Raw genomic sequence first — 13,845 nt, forward strand, 5'->3', positions numbered from 1 at the left:
ATTCTGGCCTAAGGGTGGAGGGACAAATTAATAGTGTTTTATATATACAATTTTTTCTGAAATGGTAAATTACATACCCAGCTCCTGGTCTTCCATAAGTATTTCTGAATCCTGGATCATGTTGAATGTGATAAGTGATCTCTGCTCCATAAGGATGTTACAACATTTTCAGCATGCCTTCTGGGCCATTTATCAAAATCAGTTCAAGATAAACACTGCCTCATAACCCCTTTGACCTATTAGGCCTTATAGCAGCAGCCCCAGTATTTAACTCGGAGATGAACTTTCTGATATCTGTGCCATCACTAAACCTGCCTAATTCCACCCCCATAACATCACTCAACTCTACCTCCACCGCAGCTTAGCTCATCTAATGTTGAAGCCAACATTCCCTCTTTTGAACGTGTGGGTAATTTGAAGTGCACTGCCCCTTTTAATTTTTTTTTTGCAGCCTCCAGCATACGGTAATTTCAAGGTACCGACTTGTGCATGACCTGTGTTCAAACTTTGGGATAGGCACGCAGCTTAGAGGGAAATTGGCTGAAACCCTCGCCCATGCCTTAGTTATCCCTAGATTTGACTATTCCAATGCTCCCTTGACTGACCCCCTGCATTCTACCCTCCATAAACTTGAAGTCATCCAAAACTCTGTTGCCCATGTCCCAATTCACACAAATTTCGTTTACCTAATACTCTGCTTGCTGACCTACATCGGTTCCTGTTTCAGCAACGCCTCCATTTTAAAATTCTCATCTTTGTTTCAAATCCTTCCATGGCCATGCCCTCCACTATCTCTGTAACCTAACTTCAGCCCTCTGAGATATCTGCACTCGTACAGTTCTGACCTCTCGCATTCCTCGTTTCAATTGCTCCACTGTTGGGGTTGTGTCTTAAGCTGCTGAGGCTTGAAGCTCCAGAATTCCCTACCTAAACTACTTCACCTCTTATCCTTTCTTTCCACCTTTAAGACTCTCCTTAAAACCTACCTTTTTTGACCAAGCTTTTGGTCATCTGCTCTAATATCTCTACAGGTGACTCAATGTCAAATTTTGCTTTATAACACTCTTGTGAAGTGTCATGGGAGCAAGCTGTTGTCTTTGTACTGACCTGTGTCCACGAGCGTTATCTCTGGTGTCAGCTTGAATTTCTTTGTATTAGAAATGTTTAGTTGGAGCAGTTAATTATATAGCCTATCTCCAGTAGGTTGAGAATGAGAAAAATAATGCAGCCTGGTTCATTTAAGCTATTTTTCAAGATTTTGCTCATTGAAATGTTTTTCTTTTAGATGAGGGGATAGAATTGTGATCTTTTTAATATATAGTAATATATTATAGTAATATAATGTCCTAGACTGAGCTTCCATAATATCAGCTGGTTCTTAAGGTCCTACTTTATTACAGTGCTCTGTAATAATATTTTTGTTTGCATTGAATTGTGTAAATGATGGTGTGTTTGGGAAGTAAGTAGTGACCTGTATCCGAGAGAAGTTTTTACTGTGGCACAGCCATGTTAGTATCTTTCATTGTTGGAATGAGCTGAGTGTGCAGTTGTATGCAATTCTTGCATGAAAATATCATTTTCATAATATTATTGTGACTTACAGCAAAGGCTGGTCAATGGTGGAGTTTGGATTAGTTTCTCTGTGTGCAGGTGTGTGTTGGGGGGTTTTAATTGAATTGCAGACAGCTAGTCTGGAGCTTTTGAGTTATCGAAAGAGAAGCTAGGTTTGAAATGCTAAATACATAAACATGGTTACAGTTTTAGTGTGTGGGGAACATTTGCATTTTTAGATAAACCAGAGTAGTTTAAATTTCAGAGATGATGGGATGTTGCACCTAGCCATAAGAAGTTAAGCCAAACAGTGTTTATTTTCCCCAAAGATTACTGATAAAATGAGCACTATGTAAGATTTATTTTATGGAAAAAGTAAAGTTGCAAAGACATATTGGAATAATGGATTCATATACTACACCATGGTTGGAAGGTTGCATTGAAAAAGTGGGACAATCAAAATTTATTACAAAGATTGACTTGCTAAGAGGATATCGGCAAGTACCGTTATCGGAGAGAGCAAAGGAGATATCGGCTTTTGTGATGGCAGACGAACTACATCAGTTCAAAGTCATGTCATTTGGTATGAAAAATGCACCTGCAACATTTCAAAGACTGACAAAGTAATTGCAGGACTGAGCAATTGTGCTGTTTGTATTGACAACTTGATAGTTTTCAGTCAAACGTGGGAGGAGCTTTTACAACATCTAGAAGAATTGTTTTGTCAATTACAAGAAGCTAATTTGGTGATGAACTTGACTAAAAGCGAGTTTGCAAAAGTGCAAGTTACATATCTAGGCCATACCATTGGACATGGTAACGTGGCTCCAAGAGATGTGAAAGTCAAGGCTATTGTGGATTTCCCCATGCCTACAACAAAATGAAAAGTTTTGAGATTTCTGGGCATGAGTGGGTTTTACTGTAAATTTCTACCAAATTTTAGCAGTATGGTTGCTCTATTGACTGAGCCATTAAAAAAAGACAAGAAGTTTCAATAGACACAGGAGTGTCAGAAGGCATTTGACAGTTCGAAAACTATATTGACTGCAACACCAGTTTTGGCAGTACCCAATTATGCCAAGCAATTTAAGTTGGCCATTGACACAAGCGATATAGGCATTGGGGCCGTATTGTTACAAGATGACACCGGAATTGAAAAACTGATGGGGTATATTTCACGGAAGTTAAATGTACAACAGAGAAGATATTCAACGATCGAAAAGGAGACCCTTGGTCTGGTGTTATTATTGCAGTATTTTGAGATTTACATTGCAAATGATTTGTCAGAAACAATTGCTTATACAGACCACAATCCTTTCAAGTTTCTGGACAAATTTCGAGATAAAAGTGCAAGGCTATTTGGATGGAGTTTATTACTGCAATTATTTAATCTAGAGATTATACATGTGGCTGGATGAGAAAATATGATTGCAGATGTATTGTCAAGAGTTTGAAGCTAAAAGGGAAAATTGGACATTTAAAAACTTGGACACTAGACTGGAATGATTTCTGTTGATATGAAGGATTTGTACATATATATTATGTTAATACATGCATCTGGCAATGTAATAGTGCGAGGACATAGATAGGTATAGGAGGTAATGTAGGATGGGTTAAGAAAATGAAGCAGTCTTTTTAAATTATGACGGCTCATTTTCCAGTAAGAAGGGGGTGTCATGAAAATAGAATAATTTTCATAATATTATTGTGACTTATTGTAAAGGTAGGTCACTAGTGGGGTTTGGATTAGTTTCTCCGTGTAGGGGTGTGTGTGTGTGTTGGGGGGGGGGGGGTGGCGGTGGGGGGTGTTTAATTAATTTGCAGACAGCTAGTCCGGAGCTTTTGAGTTATCAAAAGAGAAGCTAGGTTTGAAATGCTAAATATGTAAACATGGCTGAAGTTTAATGTGTGGGGAATATTTGCATTTTTAGATAAAGCAGAGTAGTTTGAATTTCAAATAGATGATAGGAAGTTACACCTAGCCATAAGAAGTTAAACCAAACAGTGTTTATTTTTCCCAAAGATTACTGATAATATGAGTATTATGAAAGAGATTTATTTTATGGAAAAAGTAAAGTTGCAGAGACATATTGGAACAATGGAAGTTACATTAAAAAGGGCGAAACGTGTATAAAGGAGATGACGTTACGTGTAAAGAGAAAGGCATTCTAAGATCTAAAGCGTGAAAAGCCTCCAGCCTGTATGTATCAAGTTGCTGTCTACAGGAACCGAAGCTAAGAAAACTCGCTTTGAGTATTACTGTCCAGGGTATTGTGTGCTTTGCTTGGGTCTGTTAAAATCTATTTTGTTTTACTGCTGCCTTAACGGAGTTATAACTGGGAATTTAGGAGTTATTATTGTTGTTATTTGTAGACCTATGTATGTGCTTAAAATCATCTTCTATTAATGTAAATGTTTAATTTATTTTTGTAAAAACCCTCTAAACCTTGGTGGACTTATTACTACTGAATTCGAGGCACGCATCTCAAAATGAAAATACAAATCGCAAAACAGTTGTGGCAGCTGTTTCAAGTTTCCCTCTGGGATTTGAGCAGCTCAGCATTTACCATCTGCTGTGCCACAACAGTCCTTTTATGTTCAAGTTCAGTTGTGCTTTATTTTCATACTGTTTTAATTTTATTAGGTCTCCGAATGAGAGAAACATCTATCTTATATCTCTTGTACTCAGCCTGGTCCTCAATACAATGGCAAATTAACAAGATTGAAGTTGTATACCTCAACACTATTTATGTGCTAATAGCTACACCAACAACAAATTTCAGATAATAGCCCAAGTCTTCCAGTCAGGCTCTGAGCCCCGGTTTCCAATCCTGATCAGACAAAAAAATACCCACTTACCTTCCTCCAATTTCTTTGGGCAATTTTCCAATGGAGGATCCCGCAGAACTCAGTCAGTGCAGGAAATCTCGGAGACATCAGCAAGGCAATCCATGCAGCAGCCATGCCTCCTTTTTACAGCACTAGCTGCTGTATTCTGGTAAGTGAAGTTTAAATGTCCCAAAACTGCTTTGTAAAGCTACAGAGCGAAAGTATAAGGTTTGACAGCTATCTGTCAAACTACTTATTGACTGTAGATGGGCACACCATGAATAATTATTGGAATACTGACCAAGCTCCAAAAGCATCTACCTAAAAGCTAAGTACATTTATTGCCATGTGTATTATCTAAAGAATAATCAAAATGTTTACAAATCTTACCTTGTACTAATTGTACTAAGTTTTAAAAGTGTGAATCAAAGGAATGCTCCTGAAATCCAAGAGCCTAATATTGACTCTGGTCGTTAGCATATTTATTTAAGATAGCCTTCACGTCTCAAACGATTGGAGAGTGGGGAAAGTGGACTAAATAGTGTGGGTGGTTGCTATGAGTAGAAGGTTGGTGTTGTAGGTAATGATCTGAGCTTTGTTGAATTGGTTGGGCTGATGGCTCACTGAGCATTTGTGTAAGCTGCGTTTCTGTAAAACGGGTCCACCTCTTAGAACAACTTAAAACCCATCCCACGTTCCTTGTGAATCATGTTAACTCTGGATCATTTGCCTATAGCTGAGGTGGCGTGAAGGGCAAATGCGCCTGCAGGAGTCTGAAGTTGAAAATAAAAGGCAACTCCATATTCTGTACCAAGGTGCTAATTTCTATTCTGCCTCCCCTGCAAATCTGCCTGATTAGAACTAATGAGGATAATTGCTGCCTTCTGCTCTTCAGTGACTTCAATTGATAATTGCTTTAGCTGCTATGGCACAATGGGATGGCAAGCGAAACTCCAGTATTATTTCAAATGATCTTTCTTGGCACTCTTATAATAAGCGTGGAACTTGTGACCAAGTGGGACAGTCAAAACCCCATCTACCTTTCGCATTGACCACAGTTGATCATTACCATGTAGGTTTTGCTCTATGCTACATTTCCATTTGGAAAATTCATTTTTCTGAAGCATGTCAGGGCCAGCCCAGCTGAGCAATGACACAACATGCTGTGACCATTTTAGGACATGAGCCACTATCACGCTGCTTGATTCATGCTGGAATTCTGCTATAACCTGAGTCACTTGGGAAATCACTGAGAGCTTTGTTCTTACATACGAACATATGAATTGGGGGCAGGAGTAGGCCACTCAGCCCCTCAAGCCTGCTCCACCATTCAATAATATCATGGCTGATCTGAATGTAACCTCAACTGCACATTCCTGCCTACCCCTGATGACCTTTCACCTCCCTCGTTAATCAAGAATCTATCTAGCTCTGCCTTAAAAATATTCAAAGACTCTGCTTCCACTGCCTTTTGAGAAAGTGTTCCAAAGACTCAGAAGCTCAGAAGAAAATTCTCCTCATCTCTGCCTTAAATGAGCGATCCCTTATTTTTAAACAATGATTTAATTATATCCACCTTTTTATTTTTGTAAACTTCAAGTGCAATTTCTGGTGCTAAAGTTGCATTTGCTATCCTCCGTAGCCTCACAGAGAGCAGTGATTGCACTGCAGATTTGATCCTTATGATTTCAGAGAATGTAATATATAGTTACTCAGGAGTTAGGTCAGATAGAAAAATCCTAGTCTACCTCCTGGGTAACTATTAGGTAAGTAAGTTGGAACTGTTCAAAGTCTCTGACTCCAGCTCAGAGTTGTAGACTTTTTCGAGGGTTCCGGGAGCAGGGAAATTGCCCATCAGAGGTTGAAACTTCCTGGGCAATTCTCAGAGTAATTGAGTCGGAAATTCTGAGGGGTCCCGTAATACATCTTGGGGGTACATCACCTGGTCTCTGAATTGTCAGAGACCAGAAGATCTGGTCCAATTAGTCGAGGCTCGTAAGGTGGTTCATTTACACTTGTTAGAAATGACATACGTTTATACGCTGGGACTCATTCTCTGCAAACAGAAGGAATATGTTCCAAGACTTGCACATTTTTGAATTACCCTGGAGCTTTCAGAGCCTGTAGTTCCTCATTGGCTGCTGCCATGGAGAAAGCAATCAGTGACTTGCAATCAGCACCCTTTTCTTTGATATAAATTGTTGTCATCGTTTGAAATTTGGCATTCTTGTATTTGTCTTGATGAATGCCACATGTTTCTCTTTTCAGTAATATTCAAATTCTGTACTACCAATGAACTTAAACATTCACTCCCTCCATCACTGATGCACAGTGGCAGCAATGTGTACTATATGCAAGATGCACTGCATCAACTCAAGGCTGCTTTGACAGCACCTTCCAAACACAGGACCACTCACAAAGAAGGATGAGGGCAGCAGGCACATGGGAACACAACCGCATGCAAGTTCCACTCCAAGCCACACACCATCTTGACTTGGAACTATATTGCTGTTCCTTCACTGTCACAGGTTCACAATCCTGGAACTCCCTTCCCAGCAGCACTGTGGATGTACCTGCACTAGATGGACTGCAGTGTTTCAAGAAGGCAGTTTACCACCAGCGCCTAGAGGCAATTGGGGATGGGCAACTAATGCTGGCCTTGCTAGTGACACCCACATTCCATGAAAGAATTTTTAAAAAAATGTGCTTGTTATTGCAAGCTGCATGCAGAATCATGTGAGAGTGATAAACGACTCTTGTATTAAAGTTTCCCCACAATTTAGATCCTTTTTCAATCTGAAATTAATTTGAAATGTAATTCAGATATTTATAAATCTGAATTTTAAGTAAAATTTGAATGTGACAATCATGAAACATTTCAGTAACACAATTTTGGGAATAAGCTATAAACAAATGGAAATTAGAACTGATACTCTCCTACCTATAGTACTCAAATATTGCTGAAAAAATACATTGTCGAAGCTTTTCGTCTTGTACTCATCAGGACAATTCTCAGTCATCAGTTAACTGGGGCATTTTCCATGGCAACATCACTACCACTCAGTCCACTTGCCAACCAATCAGCACTCTCTTCTCATGAAGTATAAATTGTTGTTCCCTTTACATTTTATATTCTTGCAAATTGTCCTGATGAGTGCCAAACAAAAAGCTTCAACAATATCTTTTTTTCAGCAATACTCAAGTTCTGCACTACCAAACGACTATTTCTATAGTCCTCACTTGTTTCCTGGTTGCAATTAGGTTTATTAAAGAATAATCCCAATGAAAACACAGGTGCTGGGATTTAGAACTTCGTGTGAAGTGTTTACCATTTTATTTTTTTCGTCTTTGTATTTCTGTATCTCTGCAATTGCCCAAACTGAGTGGCTTGTTTGACCATTTGAGGGCAGTTAAGAATCGACCACATTACTTTGGGACTCACGTCGCATATAGACCAGACAGAGTAAGAGCAGCAAACCTCCTCACTGAAAGACGTTCAGTAAACCAGATGGGTTTTTGCAACAGTCCATTATGGCACTTGCTTTTTATTCCAGATTTATTTATTAACGGGCTTCAGTTAGCCCAGTTGGCAAGTGTGTGATGCAGAATGATGCTAAAGGTGCAAGTTCAATCCCAGTACCGACTGTGGTAGTTCATGGAGGCCTGCCTCCTTGCCTTGCACCATGCTTGTGGACTGGTATCCCTCAAGCTGTCTATGCCTCTCCCTAATGGAGAGCAATGCCTATGGCCCCTGGTCTATGGCTAATTACCTTACTTTATTTATTAACTGAATTTCCTTGCTGCTGTGGTGAGATTTGACCTTATGTCTCTGGATCATTAGTCCAGGACTTTGGATTTTAGTCCAGTAATATAGCCACTGTACAATTATTCCCTGGTACAGGCACTCCTCTCTTTTACAAAAACAAAAATACCTGGAAAAACTCAGGTCTGACAGCATTTTGCTTTTTACTCCTCTCTTTTGGTCCCCAGTTTTGACAACACTCCTTTGGCATTCCTCCTCCGTCCAGAGAACAAATTCCTCATTTGGTGTCACAAGCTATGGACATGAGAGGAGCATTAACATAGTTAGCCAATTCCAGCCATGCTTACTGCATAGAGGTTCGATTTTCCTCTGCAAACAAAATATTCCACCTTTTCTCTTTTCATGCTCATTTGATGCCTACTTGTCATAGTTAGCTATGAAAATTACGGCAACACATAGGTATACTTTAAATGAAGTGACCTTGCTAAGTCAGACGTATTCTGCAGGCATCTCTGGGAGTGCTGCGTTTTCCTCTCAAATCGGCAGTCCGTTCAGGTATGAGAGTGAAAGATGATACATAATAACACAAATTTTTCTTTCTTTGCATTTAAGTCATAAAAATTGCCTTGGTGTTTTTAAAAACAAATTGAGTGAGTTGGGCTGAATGGTTGGCTTCAACATGGGCAGATTTTCTATGTACCAGGCCCAAGTCAATCCTTTAAATTCAAGCAATAGTGATTTCTTCGCCCATCAAATACTGGATACCTGCTGAGACTCACCACAAACTAAACTGCGCTTCAAAGTAATTGATTGTATTTGAAGGTTTTGGGACATTTTTCAAAAACGTGCTCAAATGCTAGCATCCCTGCCTCTGAGCCAGAGCCTCTGCAAATAGCTCCCACCCCAGGACTTGGTGGCTAAGGAAGGTGAATTCATAACACGGCCCAACAGGTTGGGTATCAATCTGCAAATCCTTCCTACACGCCAATAGCATGCATTAAAAGTGAGGGAGATTCCTGGCCCTGTAATGGAAAGAAAGTTGGAGCCTCTACCATCATTATCCATAGCTCCAGACTACAGTATGCATGTAAAAGTGCATGTTGCCACAGTAACTTGGACTCCCTGAGAGAACTGTATCATACCACCATCACACCTGTGTTTCTGAAGGTAAAGAGCAGTGTAACCAGGGTATTAATAAATCAGGAGTACATTGGAGTCAGTCTCTTGGTTCTTCTGAAAATTCCAGGAGCTGGAAATTATATCACATTTTTAGATTATAACCAAACTTAGGATGTCATCTCATTTGATTTTGTATTTGGGGGATGAAAAGTGATTGAAAGTTCTGGTTTTAAGAATACATTGTGGAAAATTTTATAGATGGAAAATTTGTATTGTGCCAAAAATGGACACGTGCATTTAAAAGTGGTATCTAAACAAAAATGCAGCTGATCTTTTTCAGTCCAAAATTGTATTAAATGTGTGGGTATGAATCCTGTTTTGAGGTTTTTTTTGGGTCTAATTTTTAATAATACTTTGCTCTTCGAGGAATTTCCATGAGCAATACTCTCGATACTTTTAGCACAAACTGCTTAAAGGTAGCCATTTAATGGTTGAGAGTGGTATGGTTGTTGGCATAATTAGATAAAGGCTTTTTAATTAACTCAGAAGTTTATTGGGATCATTTGTTGTTGAATCCAGTGATAATACAGCGCCAAGTATATTGTATTCTATAGGGCACAAATTTTATCAGTAAATGTGTGGTGATCTTGATTAAGGCCTAGTATGGTAAACAAATAGTGAAGTTTATTGCATGATGGCTGCTAGCATGAGCCTATTCTTTCTTTACAATATTCCTCCATTTAGTTGAAAAAAACACACCTCTGCTTTAAATGATGCAGATCTGTACTGAAGTTACTTTTTAGAGCAATGATCTGCAAAATGAAGGGTTCAGCCAGTGCTCTTATCTGATTGGTGCTCCAGATGGAATCATGTAAATACTGTAATACAAGTACAAGAGAAATTGGTCACTGAGGATTTAAAACAGCAGAGCGTCTTGCAGAATTCACAACAAATGAAGAATTGTCTAAAGGTGCAGATCATTTATAATTATCAGTCAATTCCACTATTTTCTGCCAGGACTTTTAATTAAAAATTTGTATTGTTTTACAGATCTTTAAATCATCACAGACTTCAAAAACATTTGGACCAGGCCACTCTACATTCCACTATTAGTTTTCTTTTAATTTTGCTTTTGTTCTTAAAGCACCTAGTGTGTGACCTCTGGAATTGAAGATAATGTGATGAAACACCCTGAAAGAGATGTGGAATATTTTCCATCAATACATAGTTTTTTTTTTAAGTTATATGTATGTGTATTTTTAATCATTTAACAACTTTGGATCAAGTGTGCTTTTGTGAATTCTGTAGGATACATTGCAAAGGTTCTTGATGTAAAAACCTAACCATGTAACACTAATGACTGCAGTGGTAGAAATTCAGTGAGAAGCGTGTTACCAATCAGTCTACTATGTTCTCATACAAAGTCTGCTCTCAAAAGTTAATGAGTGAAGTTACACAAAGATAATATATTGAAATGAAAGACTTACTAAAGTGTAAATGTGATTTATTTTTAATAAATCAGTATCAGAGTGGACTTCAATGAGTAGATGCAGTAAATTTAAAGATTCTATTTGAACAAAATGTAACCATTTAGCAGAAGAATGTTGCAGATATAGACGTTGATCTTAATTATTATTTTGGGGGAAAGAAATGATTGAAAAGATTGTTTTGTAATTGAGTGCAAATTCAGCTTGCATGCTACCTGTAGCTGTGGAAAGCAAAGTGAACCTTACAAAACCTCAGTGTGAAGAACGGTTAATCAGATCAACACTAGTGTTATATAAAGTGGTTACAAATGTCAGGGAGATTTTAACTAACACTATTTTCAGTAAGAAGTGAGTTTTTTTTAAGCCAAGCTAAGTTTTCTGTTATGAATGTGATAATTATTGGTCAGATTTAGCAATAAAACCTATCAACTGTGATATTTTGCCATCTATGTATATGCCTTGTAAATAGCCTTATGGCTGAAAATTGACAAACTTAATCATGATGTATGGTACTCACATTTTTATTTAAAGCAATGTATTAAATTTTAAAAAGCCATAAAGTTTGAAAGGTTGGGATAATTAGAAAGGAGATGAGTTAGCTACAAATTGGGAAAAATTGCTAATCTGCAATGTTAGGAAAGGTTGTTTTTAAATAACCTATTGTATTTTCATTCTGGCCAAGTATCTCGGTTTGTACAGCTGACTTGACAGTCAGACGTTTACATGTGCACTAACTGACTTTAAGCTCGCAATTCTAACTTGTCAAAAGCCATGCTGGCATAAAGGAATACCTTGCATTTGCAAATGATATCATTTTATTCTGCTGCACAAAGTACAGGTGCAAACCTGTTTAATGTAACAATGACAATGTGTCTTTGGATATGTCATTTGTCAGCAATAAAATTTCCTAGAATTACAGATGTGAGTCTTTGTATTTTTTTATGTAAATACAGTGAATATAGTTGTGTTCTTTGACTCAAATCTAACCATTAAACAGAAGGTGTAAATGTCTTTGGCATTTTACTGGTTGAAAAATTCTTCTGGAAATGCAAGTTCAGCCTCATTGCTACCTTCATGTACAAGACGAGAACCTTACAGAACCTAAGCTACTTAATCAAATTTATCCTCCATGGATTTGTACTTATTTGCTACATATATGTTGTAATTTTATATTTTAAACCTTTGTAGGAACCATCATATTCAAATGTTTATTAAATGAGTAAATTATCTATATCAAAACTAAACTTAGACCCTGCTCAGTAACTGGAGAACTTTTACATGATGTTGTGCTTGGATTTCTTGTTGTGCTGATGAGGCCTGATGCTTTATACACATTCTAGCCTCACACACTCATCTGACAAATTTCAAATGAAACACCCATCCAGGTGACTAGCTTTCAAATGTTTACATAACTAAGCAGTTCCTATTTCCTAATATTCTTGTAACCTGAGCTTTCAGTTCGGGTGTTGCTGATGTCTTGAAGGATCTATTGCGATTAACAATATTTGAATCATTCATATTCCACCTCCAAACAATTGCTACTGTTTTGTTTGCGGAGTGGAAAGAAAGAAATCTGCCATAACCTCGATACCCCAAACCCCAGAAAACTTGTCCTCCTTTGTCCTCATTCTAACTGGTAAATATTTACAGTAAAATTTAATGCTATAAGTTATACCTATGTGAGATGCTGTTTTACAAAAGCTATTTTTTCTAAAATATCAACGTGTCTAGGTGTAAACCATCCCTTTCTTAGCTGTATGGTTGTGACTTGCATGTCAAATCTCACTATTTTAGGCGCTAAAAGGGGAGATTAAAAATCCAATTTGTATTGATTGCTGTTTCAAAAATATATACAATAATCTGCTTTAACACTGAATTTTGGATATTCCTTAACCAATGAAATAATTTTTGTAATCTTCCAGACGAAAGATCTGACTCTGCAGTAAAGAAGGAAAAGAAAGGTAAGCTCCACCTTGTGCATTAACTGCTTCTAGCAACAATTATTAAAGGGTGACTTAGCAACTGTTGTTTAAGACACTGAAAATGTGCATCTGATTGGTATGCAGATGGTCATGCAGTTGGCCAAAGTTGCAATCAGTCTTGTGTGGCTGTTTTAGTTTGATTTGAGCTGGTGGGGTGCAAGGCGGTTCCTTTTTAATTGGTCGAGATTGAATATTGTAACACCAGTAGAAAGGGGTACTGAGAATGAATTCTGAGGATCAGCCAGTTTTCACTGAGGTGGCCTTGCTGTTTGCTGCTCTTAACACTTTTGTATAATTGTAGATGCTTCTTAATTTGACGGCCCACCCACTTCCTGCTGAACAAGAAAACTTGTTTCCTGAATACATTTTAACTGGCTCTGGCTTATGCCTTTAGACGAAGGGGCATCTAAAGGCATGAGCCAGAACCAGTTAAAATGTATTCAGGAAGCAAGTTCACCAAGTGGATGCATTTAAAATTGCCTGCTAAAATTTCTATTAAACATTTGGAAGGTTCTTAGACCATTTAAGGTCATGTCAAGTTTACTATTTCAGAAAATAATTCTCATCTACTTAACTCCCTAGATAATTGCTTGCAAAGTAAATTTACCAGGTGAATTGAGCTGCAATTTAGATTATTTTTTAATTAAAACACCCTGGTGTGGGGTGATATAATAGGTGTTGAAAATTAGGAAAGGCTGAAGTAGACTGTTTCCAGCAAGTAAGGGTGAAAAATGAGGGGCCATACATATGATTACATGTGCCCTGCTCCAAATCTCTTACAAGAAACTACACTAAATTGTAAGGAAGTGGAATTCACATCTAGGATTAGTGGTTGGGACAGACATAATGTCAACACTCAGACTAGATTGAATAGTGGATGACGGAAAAGGGGTTGAAGGGGTATAGGAACAGGTTGTATAAACTATTTGTATAAGCTTGTATAAGCTATTTGCTCATGCGGAAGGTAAATGCCAACCTGGAGAAATTGGATTGAATGGCCTGTTTCCAGTGTTGTAATTTCTATGTATGTACAGGCAAATATTAAATGGATTGCCTTAAGCTAAAATGGAAAATCTGTACCTCCGGGTTGCAAGAAAATGGCAATTATTTTTGA

At 37.9% G+C, this 13,845-nt stretch overlaps 1 protein-coding gene across 1 annotated transcript in view; it reads left to right on the forward strand.

The window, feature by feature from the left end:
- The window catches only part of unm_hu7910 (un-named hu7910), a 148,732-nt gene that overhangs the window by 55,417 nt on the left and 79,470 nt on the right, over window positions 1-13,845 (forward strand). Inside the window, exon 23 of the mRNA XM_078541233.1 lies at window positions 12,672-12,710. Within this exon, the coding sequence (XP_078397359.1) occupies window positions 12,672-12,710 (39 nt within the window). The remainder of the gene's footprint in view (window positions 1-12,671; window positions 12,711-13,845) is intronic.

Source organism: Cetorhinus maximus, chromosome 4 (genome assembly GCF_964194155.1).
Source record: "Cetorhinus maximus chromosome 4, sCetMax3.hap1.1, whole genome shotgun sequence".
NCBI lineage: Eukaryota > Metazoa > Chordata > Chondrichthyes > Lamniformes > Cetorhinidae > Cetorhinus > Cetorhinus maximus.